At 40.2% G+C, this 18,668-nt stretch overlaps 2 protein-coding genes across 2 annotated transcripts; both read left to right on the top strand.

The window, feature by feature from the left end:
* Positions 1-996: 996 nt before the first annotated feature.
* On the top strand, positions 997-11,161 carry LOC108664636. Its single transcript, XM_047882490.1, has 10 exons — positions 997-1,165; positions 5,328-5,405; positions 5,859-5,888; positions 6,104-6,299; positions 6,428-6,574; positions 7,517-7,789; positions 8,342-8,433; positions 9,239-9,476; positions 9,863-10,146; positions 10,995-11,161. The coding sequence occupies exons 2-10, from the start codon at positions 5,343-5,345 to the stop codon at positions 11,010-11,012; spliced, it is 1,341 nt and encodes a 446-aa protein (XP_047738446.1). The 5' UTR covers positions 997-1,165; positions 5,328-5,342; the 3' UTR covers positions 11,013-11,161.
* A 4,012-nt stretch (positions 11,162-15,173) lies between these two features.
* Positions 15,174-18,616, top strand: LOC108664631. The gene is made up of 6 exons (XM_018151255.2): positions 15,174-15,646; positions 15,980-16,130; positions 16,392-16,550; positions 17,070-17,255; positions 17,512-17,628; positions 17,896-18,616. The coding sequence occupies exons 1-6, from the start codon at positions 15,510-15,512 to the stop codon at positions 18,073-18,075; spliced, it is 930 nt and encodes a 309-aa protein (XP_018006744.1). The 5' UTR covers positions 15,174-15,509; the 3' UTR covers positions 18,076-18,616.
* Positions 18,617-18,668: the final 52 nt, after the last annotated feature.

Here is an 18,668-nt window from a genome sequence, read left to right as displayed (position 1 = left end):
TAAAATGTCAGTGAGCGTTTCCACTGCCCGTAGCGTCTATACACGAGGCCAACAGCACGTTAAATAGTGGCGTTTAGTATTTGAAAGTCGTACTGGCCGCCACTACTGTCCCTGTGTTGTACTGGCCGCCACTACTGTCTCTGTGTACAATCACTTTTAACTCGACCAATTTGGTTGCCATTGGCCATTAAATGTCATTTGTGTAGTAAAAACTGTGCGTGAATGCTGAATAGTGGCTGATGGAAAGTCAACAACAGCGTTGGATCGAGTTTAGATATTAATAATTCAACTGACTGGTAATTTAAACCAAAATTTAAAATTTTGTGGAAGTGAAACTGTTGAGCTCACCAACTGTCCACACCCACTGTCCGCACCCACTGTCNTAATAACAATAATAATAATAATAATAATAATAATAATAATAATAATAATAATAATATGTGTTAATAGATTATCATTCTAGTGTTAAATTAAATTAATTTCACAAAATTTCTTTTAAGTATCCTTCTAAAGACTAATAAAATAACCTGCCTAGAAATAAATGAATTTATATCCTTGACTTAAGCAAATTGAAGTCTTAGTAACGAATTAACCTCCTAAATTTGAATGAAATTATATTTCTAGATGGGAAGTGAATTTATCTCTTGAAATTTCAATAACTTAACCTTTCATAATTAAATTAAATTCAGTAAAATTTACCTCGTAGACTTATTTTAAATTACTTTCGAGACTTAAATGAACCTCCTATTATTAAACTAGATTAACCTTCGAATTAAATTCCCCTCCACGATTTAAATTACATACATCCCCTATAATTAAAATTAGTGGTTCAATTAATTGTATTTTCGACTTCTATAAACTTAATGAGTAATATAATTAATAACTTTTATTAATAAATAGACTAAACTAAGAACATTGATCCACGTGTCACGGAAACAACGCAGTTTCCCACAACACATGCGGGGGGAGGGGCTAGTGGGGCCTCTCCATAGCGGGTGGATATAGCCACCCCGCGGGGCGCCGCTCTTCACTTGTGCGGTGGACGTGGCGGTGTAACGTTGTCTGGTGTTAGCTTAGCGTTCCCTGAGTGCCTTAACTTAGCGTTCCCTGGAGTTCTAATAAACTTTAACAAAACGCAGACATCGTAAATATCTTCGGGGAAAAAAGTAAGTTTTTTTAAAGATCAAACAATTAATTCATATTTTTTTACCACTTTTAACGTGAGTAGAATAAGAGTGAGCGTTCACCGCTCATGTTCGTAGAGCATGTTAGCCGCTCATGTTCGTCGCTCCTGTCCGCCGTTCCTGTCCGCTGCTCCTGTTTGCTACTCCTGTTCGCCGCTCATGTTCGCGCTACTGTACTGAGTGGGTTGCATTTTTGGCGAGGGTTGTATTTTTGAGAGGGTTGTATTTTTGAGTGCGTTGCATTTTTGGAGAGGGTTGTATTTTTTGATAGGGTTGCATTTTTGAAGAGGGTTGTATTTTTGTGAGAGCTGCATTTTTGGAGAGGGTTCTATTATTTGAGAGGATTGCATTTTTGAAGATGGTTGTATTTTTTAAGAGGGTTTGCATTTTTGGAGAGGGTTGTATTTTTTGAGAGGGTGGCATTTTTGAAGAGGTTTGTATTTTTGGTGAGAGTGTCATTTTTGGAGAGGGTTGTATTTTTTAAGGGGGTTGCATTTTTGAAGAGGGTTGTATTTTTTGAGAGAGTTGCATTTATTGAGAGGGTTGTATTCTTTAGAGGGTTGCACTTTTGAAGATGGTTGCATTTTTGAGAAGGTTGCATTTTTGGATTTTTGAAGAGGAATGTATTTTTGATGAGGGTTTTATTTTTTGAGAGGGTTGTATTTTTGATGAGGGTTGCATTTTTGGAGAGGGTTGTATTTTTGATGAGGGTTGCATTTTTGAAGAGGGTTGTATTTTTTGAGTGCGTTGCATTTTTGGAGAGGGTTGTATTTTTTAGAGGGTTGCATTTTTGAAGAGGGATGTATTTTTTGTGATAGCTGCATTTTTGGAGAGGGTTGTATTATTTGAGAGGGTTGCATTTTTGAAGATGGTTGTATATTTTGAGAGGGTTTGCATTTATGGAGAGGGTTGTATTTATTGAGAGGGTTGCATTTATGGAGAGGGCTGTATTCTTTAGAGGGTTGCATTTTTGAATATGGTTGTATTTTTTGAGAAGGTTGCATTTTTGGATTTTTGAAGAGGGTTGTATTTATGATGAGGGTTGCATTTTTGGAGATGGTTGTATATATGTTGAGGGATGCATTTTTGGAGAGGGTTGTATATTTTGAGAGGGTTGCATGTTTGAAGAGGGTTGTATTTTTGATGAGGGTTGAATTTTTGAGGATCGAATTTTTGAAGAGGGTTGCATTTTTTGAGAGGGTTGCATTTTTGGAGAGGGTTGTATATATGAAGAGGGTTGTATTTTTTGAGAGGGTTGCATTTTTGAAGAGAGTTGTATTTATTGAGAGGGTTGCATTTTTAAGAGGGTTGTATTTTTTTCGAGAGAGTTGCATTATTGAAGAGGGTTGTATTTTATGATAGGGTTGTATTTTTTGACTGGGTTGCATTTTTGAAGAGGGTTGTATTTTTTGAGAGCGTTTCATTTTTGGAGAGAGTTGTATTTTTTGAGAGGGTTGCATTTTTGAAGAGGGTTGTATTTTTGATGAGGGTTGCATTTTTGAGGATTGAATTTTTGAAGAGGGTTGCATTTTTTGAGAGTGTTGTATTTTGAAAGGGTTGTATTTTTGAGAGGTTTGTATTTTTGAGAGGATTGTATTTTTTGAGTGCGTTGCATTTTCGGAGAGGGTTGCATTTTTTGAGAGGATTGCATTTTTGAAGAGGGTTGTATTTTTTGTGATAGCTGCATTTTTGGAGAGGGTTGTATTATTATAGAGGGTTTCATTTTTAAAGATGGTTGTATATTTTGAGAGGGTTTGCATTTTTGGAGAGGGTTGTATTTATTGAAAGGGTTGCATTTATGGAGAGGGCTGTTTTCTTTAGAGGGTTGCATTTTTGAAGATGGTTGTATTTTTTGAGAAGGTTGCATTTTTGAATTTTCAAGAGGGTTGTATTTTTGATGAGGGTTTTATTTTTTAGAGGGTTGTTTTTTTGATGAGGGTTGCATTTTTGGAGAGGATTCTATTATTGATGAGGGTCTCATTTTTTGGAGAGGGTTGTATTTTGATGAGTGTTGCATTTTTGGAGAGGGTTGTATTTTTGATGAGGGTTGCATTTTTGAGGATTGAATTTTTAAAGAGGGTTGCATTTTTTGAGAGGGTTGCATTTATGGGGAGGGTTGTATTCTTTAGAGGGTTGCATTTTTGAAGAGGGTTGCATATTTAGAGTGACCTTTACGTAATGCAAGCCTCAGCTAATAAAATTTTATCTAGGAATAATTCTGTAATATTTGCTTTAATTCTGTTTTCTATATTCTCGTATGGTCCCTTAACGGTGAAGATGATGAGATAAAGCTCTGAAACTTCGAACATATATTCTATAGATCATAGACATTTATGGACATATAGATATAGACATATAGATATAGCTAGACATAGATATAGACCTTAATGATTACTTCTACCCATTGTGACCTCTAAGTGTACCAATATTAATTTGTGGAAAATAGTTCATTTATTTATTTATTCGCTATGTTTTCACTTTTTTTCAAATTTCCCACTACCCTGGAATGATGAATGAATTTTTGACTACGATTTTGAACACATCGTTGCATTATTTTTATTATAATTATTATAATTATTATTATTATTATATGGCGTTTACCACTTGTACACGAATATTATTGAAAATAATTCAAGTATCTTCAATATGTAACTACGTATCTTGCATTTTTTGTCAATAACTCAAATTAGTCTTTAATATCTGGTAATTAATGATAAAAAATCATCAATATGTCAATATGTAAAATATATGTGTTTTAATGATAAAAAATCATCATTCAGTAAAAGTTTATGTGAATTCATTTCGTACGAGATATTTTAGTTGGTTTCATACGCACGAATTTTATAAAGAATTTGAAATTGCATGCGGTATTTTGATTTCGGATTCGCGAAAATAATAAGTCAGATAATAATTTAAATTATTTGGATTTTAGTATTGTAAAGAATGATATTAATAATAATAATAGGATTGAAAATATATTAGTTATAGTAATAATAGTAATATTAATAATAATGATAACGATAATAATAATATAATAATAGTAATAATAATAATGTTAATAATAATAACAATAATATAATCAACATTCGTAACCATCTTAAAACAAATCCAAGAAAGTTTATAGAATGAAATGTATTCAACGTCATAAAAATTAATTAATAAATATAAATTACTAAACAAATTTCAATTTACTAGTTTCATATTACTAACAATGAATCACGCATTATACCACAGCTGGTATACCACGCATTATACCACAGCTGGTATACCACGCATTATACCACAGCTGGTATACCACGCATTATACCACAGCTGATATACCACACATTATACCACAGCTGGTATACCACGCATTGTACCACAGCTGGTATACCACGCATTATACCACAGCTGATATACCACGCATTATACCACAGCTGGTATAATCCGTGGCAGGGCCAAGGCTGTTCAAGGCCCTACCAAGGGATATAAGAGAGGGGGAGTTCACCCTGGAGACCTTCAAGAGACAACTAGACGTGTTCCTGGGCACAGTCCCAGATCGACCTCCCCTGCAACACTACCAGCGGCGAGAAGCGAGCAACAGCATCGTGCATCAGGTGGCCCAAATGAGGGCGGATGAACGATAACCAGAGGCGGCGATCCATCGTGGCCTGGGACTGCTATGTCCCAAACAAATACTAAGGATACTAAGGATAGCTGCTATACCACGCATTATACCACAGCTGGTATACCACGCAACATATCCTACAGAGTTTAAGAGATGCACGGACAAATGCAATATCTCTGATCAGCCAATAGAGTGCTAAAATGGTGATGTGATTTGTGGGCACTTGTGCTAAAATTTTTACGAGAACGAGTAATAAAATGGCTTCGTTTTTTTTTCTTCACAAATGAAGTCTTATTGTCCTTAGAACTAATTTAAAACTTTCATAGAATTTCAAAGATGATGGGGAAGATATCATGCGTCCAATTGAAGCATTCCCCTGAGAGCCTCTAAAAAGCTCAGTAAATAACTCTTAGAATCGAAAATTCTACAAAACTGTGCAGATAAGCTCTCTTTCAATACTACTAATAATTTCAAGTATCGTTAATTATAATCCTTCTAATATCTTAAATAATAATCATAGTCTCGTGTCTCCCCAGGTCGGGAAGGTCAAGATGGCCAAACTCCTTCCCCTGATTCTCGCCGGAATTTTGACCACGGTGCTCCATGAAGCCCAGGTCATTATAGAATAGAATAGAAGTGTCGGCACTGAAGAAATAGGCCCATGGCCTGTTGCCGATTCTTGAATTTTTCGTGACTTGATTCACGAGGGATCCGGCCTTTGGAACCCGATCTTTCCATAGCTGACGATTGATTGAGATAGCTGCTGGACTTATTTGAAATTGCAACACTGGTTTCATAGCGTTTAATTAATATTAATTATAGCGTTTAATTTCATAGCGTTTCATAGCGTTTAATTAATTAATTTCACAGCGTTAATACTTTTGTGAAATTATGAGTAATAATTTTATTAGATCCTTGTTTGGTTAACATAACACGTTTTTATACTGCTAGGGTACAAAACTAACCTACATGCAACAAACTGCTTGTGAAATGTCAGGTATACAAATCATGAGTTACTTATTTATCTGTGATAGCTAATGCTGGTATTACCCTTTCCCTGCCCACAGGCGAACCTGCCTCCAGGCCCTGCTGTTGATGTGAGTTGAAATAACCATCACACGCGTCTAATTAAACTGAGATTTTTGAACTTATGTTCGCGTTGGGATTTTATGAACATTTAAGCTATCATTTCCATACTTGAATAATAGGCTTTACTGTGCCCTCACAAGTTTTTTGGCAAGTAACCATTTCAACTGTGTCTTGTCACCAACATCAATATTCTGGTACATATTCATAATTTTAATGATTACAGGTGCTTGTGACCCCCAAAAGCCCCATGACATCTTGCAAGAAAACCAAAAGATCGGTCGTGTTCCGATCCATCATGTCTAAGAACGGGATCGTGTATAGCCGCGCATACACTCAACCGGCGATATTGAAATGCTTCGGAAGCTCCCAGCCGAGCGCGCCCACCTTCAGGGACTGCGTCAACGCTGCCGCCGTGGCCGGTGAGTTGGTTACCGCTGTTGATTACCGCTGCAAAAGCTGCCATTTACCAAGTATTACTGGATTGCAATAATAATTGACCAATGCTTCTATGGAACAACATCTTTACTAACCGTCGCAACGTTTGCAGGACACTCCACCCTGTACTTCAATGGTACCACCTGCCTCACCTACAACGCAACCGTACCGAGTCATGCATGTGCTGACCAGAAGGCGGCAGAGGCAAACTACATAGCCATCTACCAGGCCAACCCACCTCTGGTCAAGCCAAATTTCGGTGGGTGCGATGAAATAGTGAAATCCACCTGTGATTCAGACCAGTTACGGTGGGTGGGATGAATTCATGTTCCTGTGCGAGAGGGGTTCTGAACATTGTAGTCGCAAGCCTCGCTGGCACGTTGTCTTTTTTTTCTGGCCAACCCCGTGTGATCATTGATTGTGCCAGTGACAAGTTTAGTCTTTTGACGGCCTCCAGAGCGAACAACTCCCGCTCTTGTTATCTTCACAGTCAAGACGTAAAACAACCTTGGTCCCGCTATGGAAATGGATTGCTTCCGCAAACTGAGCTCAGAAACCAAGAATTTTGTCGGATTTAGAGTTTTACAGTGTCTTCTCTCATTGTGATATATTGCATCACGAAGATTTCGTTCCTTCGCATGAAGATTCACTAAATCGCTTCTAATGGCCACACTGCACAAACCGTGAACCACAGCTGACAGCAGTACTCGAGGAGAAGGATCACATTTGCTGTGAAAAACGTGATCACCAGTTCCGTTTCTCCTGTTCTGAACGTCCACAAGATCCACATTACTTTTTGCCTGCTTCTTGCAGTTTTTGCTCCTACACGTCACCAAATGTGACATTAGTACTCTTCGTCACTGCGCAGTCGTGAAAAAATTGCTTCTCCCCAATTTCTGTGCCATCCGGGGCCAAGTAGTTGTATTCTATCTCGACTCTTCCGCTACACCAAATTGAGGGTGAATTTTGCATTTTGTTCGCAGTCATATATTGCAGACAGGTCTTTTTGCAAACTCTCGCAAGTCACCTTGCCCACCATTGGTCCAGTCCAGTGACGTGGGTGCGGTTCATTGCTGCAACCACTCTAACCTAAATTTCAAATACTGGATAACAATGTATAAAATCCTATTTTTTCTAGTTAATTAAGATAAGGTATGAAGGGACTCTTTTCAATTAACGCGTTTCTTCCAATCTTCAACAGGAAATTTCAAAGTGTTGACGGTGGTTGCGACCCGGACGGCGAATACGAATAACAACTTCGACGTGACGTGGACTTCTAACGATGGTGGCTGCAACTACCCCGGCTTCATCGTCAGCTTCTCCGGCCAGGAGAAGTACATCGAAACCACTTCGCCCCAGACGTTGATTGAGAACGTCCCAGGGTGCAGCAGCACAGACGTCATCATTTCCTTCGGTCTCCCCACCGGAGAGAAGTTCGGTACCACTGCCCAGACTGTGGCGACTACTAAGCCAGGTAACACAAATGATGATAGTTCTACTCAATCTACTACCAACGAATAAGGGAAATTGGGTACTATGTAGCTTTGTTTTGCACTATGTTGCTCTGATTCAGACTATGTAGTTTTTGTTCGAACTATGTTGTTCTAATTCGGGCTATGTAGTTTTGGTTCGGACTATGTTGCTCTGATTCGGACTATGTAGTTCTGGTCCGAACAATTTTGCTCCAATTCGAACTATGTAATTTGTGGAAGATTCATTTTGGATGAACACGAGGCGATTTAGGTCGACATGTGAGCGTAAAATTTTTTTCATATAAAGCGACTTATTTCTCCGTAATATTTCCATCTGATTTGATTAAATCTCATCTCATATGTACCCAGGAAATGAAGCTTAGAAATATGAATGGGTCAAGTATTAGGAATATAATTGTGTTTTGATACTTAATAATTATATGACATAATAGTGTTTTAACACTGTCCCACTTTCTGCCCGTTGCACTGATACCCTGGGTCAGGATGACCCACACAAGGCCAATATTACCACTAAGTTGTCTTCTATTGAGCAGAGCCTCAAGACAGCTGGCCGTTCAATGTGGTGCCGGGATTCACAATGGAAGCCAACTTATTCCCGAACAAAACAGTCATAATAACTTACGATGTAAGGCTGTAAATATATCTTTATTTACATATTCGTTAAATTATTTTGTTCTTTCCGCATATATTATTCATAATCATATGAATAACCTAACCTAACCAAAGCAAAAGCCTCAGATTCAAAAGCTTACCTACAACCTTAAAAGTGCTTTCACACTGGGACAGTATATAGTGGCGGCCAGTACAACACGGGGACAATAGTGGCGGTCAGAATAAAACGGGGACAATAGTGGCGGCCAGTACAACACGGGGACAATAGTGGCGTCCAGCACAACTTTTAGGATTACTAGCCATGATTAAAATGTCACTGGGCGTTTCCGCTGCCCGTAGCGTCTATACACGAGGCCAACAGCACGATAAATAGTGGCGGTTAGTATTTGAAAGTCGTACTGGCCGCCACTGCTCCCTCTGTTGTACTGGCCGCCACTACTGTCTCTGTGTACAATCACTTTTAACTCGACCAATTTGGTTGCCATTGGCCATTAAATGTCATTTGTGTAGTAAAAACTGTGCGTGAATGCTGAATAGTGGCTGATGGAAAGTCAACAACAGCGTTGGATCGAGTTTAGATATTAATAATTCAACTGACTGGTAATTGAAACCAAAATTGAAAATTTTGTGGAAGTGAAATTGTTGAGCTAACCAACTGTCCACACCAACTGTCCACACCCACTGTCCACGCCCACTGTCCACGCCCACTGTCCACACCCACTGTCCACACCCACTGCCCACACCCACTGTCCACACCCACTGTCCACACCAACTTTTTACCACCACCTTCTCTAACTCAGCCACCACTGATCCTACAGGCTTCCCCTGGCTGCGGTAGCTTCACCGAGTTCACCATTGAGTTTGGCATCAACGGCATCAAATACACGAACCCCACGCAGCCCAAACCGAAGCTTGTCTTCCTCATATCTAAACCAAAAGGCACCATCGAGATCGGAACCGGGAATGTGACTGATATTTGCCTGACTTCTTCGCTCAATATCACGTACACTCAGGCGATGGACAGCGGAAATAAGACGGCTTCCAAGGAGTTCGATTGTAAGAACCCTAAATTAGAGCATTAACATTGGTCCAACTATACAACATTCATCATTAATTACAATTCTGTTATGATAACCTAACTAAAATTGGAAGGCTGAAAATGTGAACTCTGGATATTACTATATTTCACATCCGTAGACTAGTATAATACCAAGCATTTTCGGTACAATATTAGGTACGAATTATGTTAGTTACAGTGTTAGGCAGACGATTTATACAAACATATACCACATTGCGTGCAAAATTTGGCTCGTATTCGTACAACATTTATCACTAAGTGGAGCTAGCGGTCTGGGTATCAAAACTGCAATTTAGTTATAACTTACTTATAACTCATATTATTCCTTCAACAGACTTTTATAAAGGATTTCATTCTTTCACAGTACCTCTCAAAGGACTAAGAAATACAAGCCTGTGGACCTACGAAATAAAGTTGAACGATGTCGTCTTCCACTGGCCTACTGACCTGACACCTTACGACATCTGTGGCGTCCTCACCGGTACAGAAATGGATATCGAGAACTCTGGCAACTTTTACCCGGCGTCAATATCTGATGGCAGCCTTACATGGACGGGCTTGCTTACTTGGCTAGAGCCACCAGCAGAGATGACTGTGGTGGTTTTTTTGATCCAACATGAATTTATACTAACTCTGGCAAAATTCAACGTAAGTTCAACGAGTCCAAAAGGCATGTCAGTTTCCTTGCTCAAAAATCAAGTAACAGTAAGGAATAGGGATAAATGAAATGTACAATGAAGTTAGATAGAGAGATAGATCTGGGGCAGGTTGATCAATCGCAGCCTTCTTTGGAGAACACATTCATTTGACATTGTTGGTGGCTAAATGGAGGTTTCCTCTTAGCGACGGACAGCAGATTTAGTGATGAGCCTATTGTCACTCTACTGTTATAAATTATTTCCCCCTACCTTATTTCCGACAATATAGGTTAGCGGATAGCCCATCTGATAACAAATGTTAACGTCCAGTCCTCCTGACAACACAGGTTAACGTCCAGTCCTCCTGACAACACATGTTAACGTCCAGTCCTCCTGACAACACATGTTAACGTCCAGTCCTCCTGACAACACATGTTAACGTCCAGTCTTTCCTACAACACAAGTTAACTTCCAGTCCTCCTGACAACACATGTTAACGTCCAGTCCTCCTGACAACACATGTTAACGTCCTACTCCTGACAACACATGTTAACGTCCAGTCCTCCTGACAACACATGCTAACGTCCAGTCCTCCTGACAACACATGTTAACGTCCAGTCTTTCCTACAACACGTTCAAAACATTCAAACCCGAGAAGTAATCAAGTTTTTCTCATGATTTGGCGATTCCTGTGAACACCTTAGTTATTTTCGCATCTTTCTCATCACAAATACCTGTGTTCTTGGTCTTCCAATGCAATAGTACCTGGATACAAATGTATTCATTCGTAATACAGTTTTGATGTCCCAAGTTGAAGTTGGTCACATTATGATTGTTGATTTATTGGTGCGTTTACAGGTAACTCTACCTGTATAAGGCGGTTCACTGAACTGGTTCGACAATGGTTCCCTACAGTGGTGCATCACGAACCGCTCCCAATGGAACCCTGCATGCCATGCCCACTACAGTTTCAAATCAGGAACCGTAGGCAGAAGTGAACCAGTCGGGTTGAATAAATATTATTGGTGAAGAAGCGATGTTTTATTGACATTTATAGCCGGAGATTAAAAAAGTTGTCCATAGGTGGTTCGGTGTCATGCCCACACCTATGTGGTAATATATGCTGCCACCTCGCCGAAGCAGCGGTGGTACGTCCTGCCTATGCTCCTCCAATATCCTGCCGAGAACAACTCTACCCTGGACACCATTTTTCTACCAATATTTGCAAAATTTTTTAACAACTGCGCAGTCATGTGCCATGGGTGACAGTTGTAATTATCCACCATTAAAAGGAAATTTTGAGAACCAAGCCCACGCAGAAACAGACTAAGACAGACTAAGAACACCGTAATCCAGATTTTAATGCACGGTTTAAAGCCAATATTTAGACCTATGTGCATTATCTACAGCTTCAATCAATATTTACGCATGCTCGCTCATAAGCAGACAGCTTCTACTTTCTACAGCCGGTCTAGTCCCATCTGGCTTAACCTACTCAAATTACCTTGCCTCTCCATTCTCTTACAGCCAATGAGCGGCCTCGTCTGCTCACTTGCCCCGCCTCTTTGCCATACAGTAGCCAATGAGGTTAATTAGGTCCGTTCGGGTTGGTTTTAGAAGGAGTGTAACGTGAGTAGGTTAGGCCAGAAGCAGTTAGGTCGGAGTAGGAGGAGGCTGGTTGCAAAACTGTTGTCTTGTGAGCGAGCATGCTTGAGTGTTGGCTGCGTACTTACTTACTCTATTGCTGCAAGCACTAAATTTGCCAGGGTACTTTGCCCTCTACTCGGAAAAAAATAAGTAAGATTTTATCCAAGTAGCGATGTCCTTTTCACGATAGTGTGATTAGAAAAGAACGTATCAGTGATACGTGCAGAAACTACGTCACTATTTGGACAACGTGAACCACTTATTTCGTGAGTGCATCATGCTTACCCACGGAAAGGAATATGTCGGAGCATTGGCCTGACGTGCCCAATGATTCATAATACAAGTTCTATTTAATTATATTAATGTTCTATCGTTGTTTAATCACCGGAACATCTTCTGAAGATTGCTTGAGTTGAGGGTCCAAGGGTTCTTAGTTAAAGTCCGAATAGAGGCAGGATGATTGAGAGGCGGTTGTCTTAAAGTATATTAAGAACTAGATAGGATACAGGATGAAGCTGGGTGGCAAGTTACACAAGGTAGTTTAGTATCGGAGATTACTAACGACGATCAGGAGAACGCGGGAGTCAGGCGACGTCCAGGGGATGCTAAATTGGTTATGACTACATGATGGCAAGGCTTGCCTACGACTGCCTGATGGTGGTGCGGTGCCACTAGGAAAATTGGAGAAACCACAAGAGGTGGCACAGAGTGATCAGAAAGATGAAGGAGAAAAGGAAGTAACAGTAGAAGACGAAATAGGCGCAATGCGCATAAGTAGGTTGAGTTTTGGTGCTTTGGGTTTTTTCTTGGGGTCAAAGTCCAGTCCTCCTGACAACTCATGTTAACGTCCTACTCCTGACATCACATGCTAAAGTCCAGTCCTCTTGACAACTCATGTTAACGTCCTACTCCTGACAGCACATGTTAACGTCCAGTCCTCATGACAACACATGTTAACGTCCAGTCCTCCTGACAACACATTTAATGTCTAGTCTTTCCGACAACAAGTTCAAAACTTTCTAACCCAAGAAGTAACCAAGTTATCCTCATGATTCGGCGATTCCTGTAAACACCTTAGTTTTTCCGTATTTTATTCATCACGAATACCTGTGTTAATGGTCTTCCAATGTAATAGTACCTGATTACAAATGTACTCATTCGTTGTACAGTTTTGATGTCCCAAGCTGGTCACATTATTATTACTGATTTCTTGGTGCATTTACAGATCGAAGCCCCCCCGCCCTAAATAAGGCGGTTCGCTGCACTGGTTCGACAGTGGTTCCCTGCAGCGCTGCATCACGAACCGAGCGCAACGGAACCCTGCATGCCAAGCCCATTACAGTTTTGAATCAGAAACCAAAAGATGAGAACCCGCCTAGTTAAATAAATATTATTGGAGCAGAAGCGATGTTTTATTGACAATAGACGGAGATTAAAGGTAGACCATAGGTGGTTAGGTGCCAGGCACACACCTATGTGGTAATATGCTGCCACATCGCCGAAGCAGTGGTGGCATGTTCTGCCTATATGCTCCACCAATAGCCTGCCGAGTGCAGTTCTACCCTGGACACCATTTTTCTACCAATATTTGTCGACATTTGTTCAACAACTGCGCAGTCATATGCCATGCATGACTGATGTAATTATTCTCCATTAAAAGGCAATTTTGAGATCCAAGTCCACGCAACTTTGTCAGGATTTGTTTTTGATTCTGAAATATTCGCTTAATCCTGAAAGTGAAGCAGTGACCTGAATGCGATGGCGAGGCCCGAACCGGAGGCGCAGCGGTAGGCCTTAGATTTATTCATTTAATTAGCCCCAGAGCAAACGTCCATCCTCACCATGCAATAACTACACTCAGTTTCAGAGCCAAAATTGGCAGACTACGAACACCGTAATCTAGATTATAATGCACAGTTTAAAGCAATGGCTCCGTAAGTCTTCAGCCATTATCTAAGCATGCTCTCTCATAAGGAGGCAGTTCTGCAGCCGGCCTAGCCTCTTCTGGCCTAACCTACTCAAGTTTCCTTACCTCTCCATTCTCTTACAACCAATGAGCAGCCTCGTCTGCTCACTTGCCCCGCCTCTTTGCCATACAGCAGCCAATGAGGTTAGGTAGCTCCATTCAAGCTGGTTTAAGAAGGAGTTTAACGGGAGTAGGTTAGGCCAGAATCGGTTAGGCCGGAGTAGAAGCAGGCTGGTTGCAAAACTGTTTGCTTGTGAGCGAGAATGCTTTTAAGGGGACCGTTCGGGTCCCTTTAAAACTTCTACATTTATTAACCGATATTTCTGAAATTCCACACACATACGTTAAATGTAAAATAAAAAATAATTTGTACGCATGAATTTTTGAAAAAAATGAAAGAAAACGTGAAAGTAATAGAAAATGGCAAAAAAGGGGGTACTCCAACAAGTTTATTTCTTATGCGATTTGCAAATCGCATGCTACAATATCGAGACGCATTTCATTCGATTCGTAACAAAATTATCTAGCGGCTCTGGAGCCCCTATTTTTGATTTTCCTCGTCGTTTTTCATATATGGGCGATTTTCCATTTCCCCCCCCCCCCTCCACCTCTCCATATATGTCAAACAATGCACAAATCCAAAAAAATATATCTCAGTACTCGCTGCAGTCAGTGACAAAAAGCGCATTTTCTCAAAATCGACGAAAACGTGAGGTCACGGACAAACGGACGGACGGACATGACGAGCACAATAGCGCCTTTCTTCCATAAATGAGAAAATGCGCTCAAATGGGCTCCCAGAGTCGCTAGGTATGTTCTTTACAAATTGAATGATATGTCTTTCATTGCTGTAGCTTGAATACTACGTATGAGTAATAAAGTTTTTACGATGGCGTATTCTGATATTTTAAATGTTCAAGGGAGCCTAATAAAGTAAAATTTATTGAAAAAAAGAACATCCCAAAATATTATTGATATTGTAAGCCCAAGCTTTCTCATTGCCAATTATTTACATTTAGGGTACCAGCACGCGTCTTTAGACTTATTCTTGTCCAGTTTAACGTGATTAATAAGATATAAATGGGGCTTTTTATATTTATTTATATGTATAAATATTCATTTTACACAAGTTTAAAACGGCCTAACGCAAAAAAAAAACATTCCATGTACATCCATGATATTTGCTTTCTTGAACGCACATTGTTTGTAGTTTTCAAATGAGTGCTAGCACATTACAATTAACGCAAATAATGATCTATGCGTTGAATTTTTGACAGAGGCTTATTAAAATGCTGGAGTGGGTTATTGGTAGCTTTAACATTCAGTTTAGAACGAATATGCCACGGCAGGAAAATTTTTTTCATCTCTACATCCTGTCAATGGAGCTCTTAGATACATTTTTGATGAAGAGGAAGACATTCGCGGATGCCGCGTGCAATGGAATATTGTCAAGTTTTCCTTATGGACTCTCAGTTACTGCGAGTCTGACGTTGCGACCGAAGGGTTACAGCAAACAGTGTTATATATACGGTCAGCATCCCCACAATTGTTGCTGCCGCATACGGGAGGTTATCTTGCTTAATTGACCAGTGGTTAGATTGAAAACCTCAGAGCGGTTGTGAGTGAGGAGATCAATGACACAGTTTTAATTTAAGATATTGTTGCAAAAATGGAAGTTTGCACATAAGATGACGGAATCGTGCCATCTCAGAAGTGGCCATTCAAGTACATAATACATATTTAAATCGCACTTAGTTTCAATGGATGGCGCTTCACAAACCCGAGTGTTGAAATTGTCGTTGATCATCACAGCGGCAGTGATGACGGTCATAGCTATGATGAATCTTATCATCGATGATGCCGGCCATCATTACAGTGTGGTTCTTGACGAACACATGTGAGTGTCACTCAAGTTATTTGTACAAAATATACAAATATACAAATTTGTATGCTTGCATATATAAAACTGAAAAAACCCCTTCGGCTCCATTAACTGTGACTAACAAAATAATGGCTTTAATATGCATTACATCAGGGAATAAATTTAACCTTGCATCTCTAACTATATTATGACACTTGCTTGAAAAAAGTCGGTTTTGATAGATACCGCTAAACTTATCTATAATTTAGATATGAACACGATTATATAGAATCAGTACATTGATCATCTAGCGAGACAATTAATAAATGAAATGAACTTGAATAAATAAACGATTAAATGAACTACCAGGCAATCGACCCGACCCTACCCAGCCTCTAACGGCAGCCTGACCGCGGCCGGTCAGTTCTACGACGAGCTGCGCAGCTACAGCGCCGTCTGCAGGAGGCGTGTGAGGCTAGGGGGCAACTCCTGCAGGACGCACGGCATTCCTCAGCTCGAGGTGTGAAGATAAAAGGAATAGAAAGAACCGATTGCTGATAGATAACAGTTCATTTCTTAAGTCTGGGGAAATGACTTCGTTTTCGTTGTCTTGCTGATAACGAAACTTGTTTAAGCCTCTTTAGCGGTCTGTTGATAAAAGCATGCGGTGGATGAGTTACACATATGTATTTAGTGAAAAATACTGCAGAAGGTTGGACCGAAATTATATGTTATTTAAATTAAATATTTGATGTTGAATAAGTGAGGATTCAAATCACAGCTGTGCATGGAGCAAGCGGTAATGCCACCACACACGCTGTGCGTGGTTTACAGTTTCGGACAAGACGTTAACCTGACCTTCGAGGAGAGCGTCTGGGCAGCGCGAAACTGCAGCATTCACATGTTCGATCCCACGAGTCAGGCTTCGTCCCCGATACCTGTGGGTACAGTCATACTGTAGAAATGTTCCTACGAATTATTCTTAAATTTTGAAATATTTTAGTTCTCAATTGCACTGGTTCCCGGTGTTATCTTACACACGAATTTCAATCAGTGGAATCTTGAAGACACTTGAAAAAACTTGGGTACAAATTTTTTACTTTCCATTGAGACAACGAGAATGTTTAAGAAAGACGTAACTCTGTTGGCAGTCAATCACCGCAATCCAGAATCTTGAAAGATTCACGTATTAGGATACATTATTAAGACATTGTTTCCAGATTCGAATACCGAGCACACTTTCTACTTCATCTTGCATTGCATTTACGTTCCTCTCGCATGTATAACGAACAGCATCACCTCCAAGATGATAGATAATGTTCATAAAATGGACAAAATTGAGTGGAACAAATTGGAGGTTCTTAGCAGGCGATAACTCATGCTTGTGTATGAGCTGCTTTAAACATATTTTCAAAATTATTGTTTCAGAATTTCCTTACATTGCAATCTGTTTCGCCAGATTTACCTTGAGGGTGGCGACTTTCATCACCCTGTGGGCTTGATGAACATGTCTGCGGACTTCAAACCTCGGCACGGCCACTCCAACGTGGACTGGGAGGTCGTGGGCCTAATCCTAGAGGCGTACAAGTCCCTCCACCCCTTGGTTCACGTCCTCAAGCTGGACTTGCATGGAGCTGAGTGGGAGGTGAGGGGTTACGGGGCTGAGTGGGAGGTAAGGGGTTACGGGGCTGAGTGGGAGGTGAGGGTTACGGGGCTGAGTGGGAGACGAGGGTAGGGTTAACGACCTCTCATTCCGTTGATATCATTCGGGAAATTTATCCGATTATTAACTTTCAAAACTAACTATTTATTGACGCTTACTTCATATATTTTAACTTAAGAAATAAAAATATGTATAATAAATATTCGGCTTTATGGCATAAAATATTACTAACCCTCAGGCGCTGGAGCGGCTGTCTGCGCTGGGTTTGCTGGAGCGCGTCCAGCAGCTCACCGTCACACTGCACACCTGGCACCTGAAGACCTTGCCTTACGACCACTGGTTCGCCCTCCTGCAGGTACGTGAACTCCTCAATTCATGGGCAAGTTCCCATTTATTGATTATAATTTTCTAATAATTGTATCCAGTTTTTGGAGCTCTTGGTTTCCTTCAATTTATTGGGTAAATTTCATTGATGTCTTTCTGCGCAAAGCTCTCAATCAATATCGAAACATTCAATATCACTAATCTCTTTTAGGCATGGGCCTTGCTTTAAAATAGAGCGTGATATACTGCTGACACTTAATCACAATGAAATGTCTAAAGATATCGTTTTGCTGGTCAGCGGTACCGGGCTACTCTGTCAGCGGTGTCAGCAGCTGGGCTGCGTCAGGTGGCCTACACAGAGTCAGCAGGCCAGCTGACATCCATACAAATGCCGACGGAAGACCGGCCGCGGCGGACGTGTTTGGTTGCTCTATTTACTCGACACGCTAACGAATCGAGCCAACATCGACCGCAGTGATCGGAGGACTTCATACTCACGGGCCATACTGTCAAAAATTCGAGTTCGTAGCTCCGTCGGTCAATCATGGACTGCTTTTCAACATAAACCTACTTATCACAGACGAGAAATTGATAACATTACCGGTACTTTTAACCATAAATGTACTGAAGCGAGTTTTGATAGTACGGTTAGAGGACTTTAAGAGTAAATGAAGACATCTGATTATTACGAGTCTGATACTTCGACACCGACGACGGAGGTACGATCACAAGAGATACCTCTACAATGACAAAACCCCCTTGTTGCTGCAAATAATTTATAATTTTATTGTATTATTGTGTCTTCAGTTATATTGTTTTATAGTTTTGTTAGTTTAGTTAGATTCGTCAGAAAATCGGCGATTCCAAGTACTTATCTTAATCAAATAGTGTCGGTAAATGATGCAAAATTTTACTGTTTCCATCGAACTTAAAGCCTTGTTTGTATTCAATTTTATCCAGTTGATGCAACGCTAATTTGTACGAATTGATGATCAGTAAAGTATGTAATATTCGTTCAATTAAGTTTGAATAAAGTTGACCAGAATAGGTCATCAAGTGCGGGCAGATCTA

Source organism: Hyalella azteca, unplaced genomic scaffold (genome assembly GCF_000764305.2).
Source record: "Hyalella azteca isolate HAZT.00-mixed unplaced genomic scaffold, Hazt_2.0.2 contig10575, whole genome shotgun sequence".
Classification (NCBI taxonomy): Eukaryota; Metazoa; Arthropoda; class Malacostraca; order Amphipoda; family Hyalellidae; genus Hyalella; species Hyalella azteca.
The sequence above is the reverse complement of the archived record's forward strand: the minus strand, read 5'-3'. Positions and strand labels throughout refer to the sequence as shown.

Bases quoted from the DNA above. Each gene is read 5' to 3' on its own strand.
- LOC108664636 (XM_047882490.1), top strand. From the start codon at position 5,343: ATGGCCAAACTCCTTCCCCTGATTCTCGCCGGAATTTTGACCACGGTG. The intron at 5,889-6,103 runs GTGAGTTGAAAT...TAATGATTACAG, and splicing joins CTCCAGGCCCTGCTGTTGAT to GTGCTTGTGACCCCCAAAAG. The intron at 6,575-7,516 runs GTGGGTGCGATG...AATCTTCAACAG, and splicing joins TCTGGTCAAGCCAAATTTCG to GAAATTTCAAAGTGTTGACG.
- LOC108664631 (XM_018151255.2), top strand. From the start codon at position 15,510: ATGGATGGCGCTTCACAAACCCGAGTGTTGAAATTGTCGTTGATCATC. The intron at 15,647-15,979 runs GTGAGTGTCACT...ATGAACTACCAG, and splicing joins GTGGTTCTTGACGAACACAT to GCAATCGACCCGACCCTACC. The intron at 16,131-16,391 runs GTGTGAAGATAA...TTCAAATCACAG, and splicing joins ACGGCATTCCTCAGCTCGAG to CTGTGCATGGAGCAAGCGGT.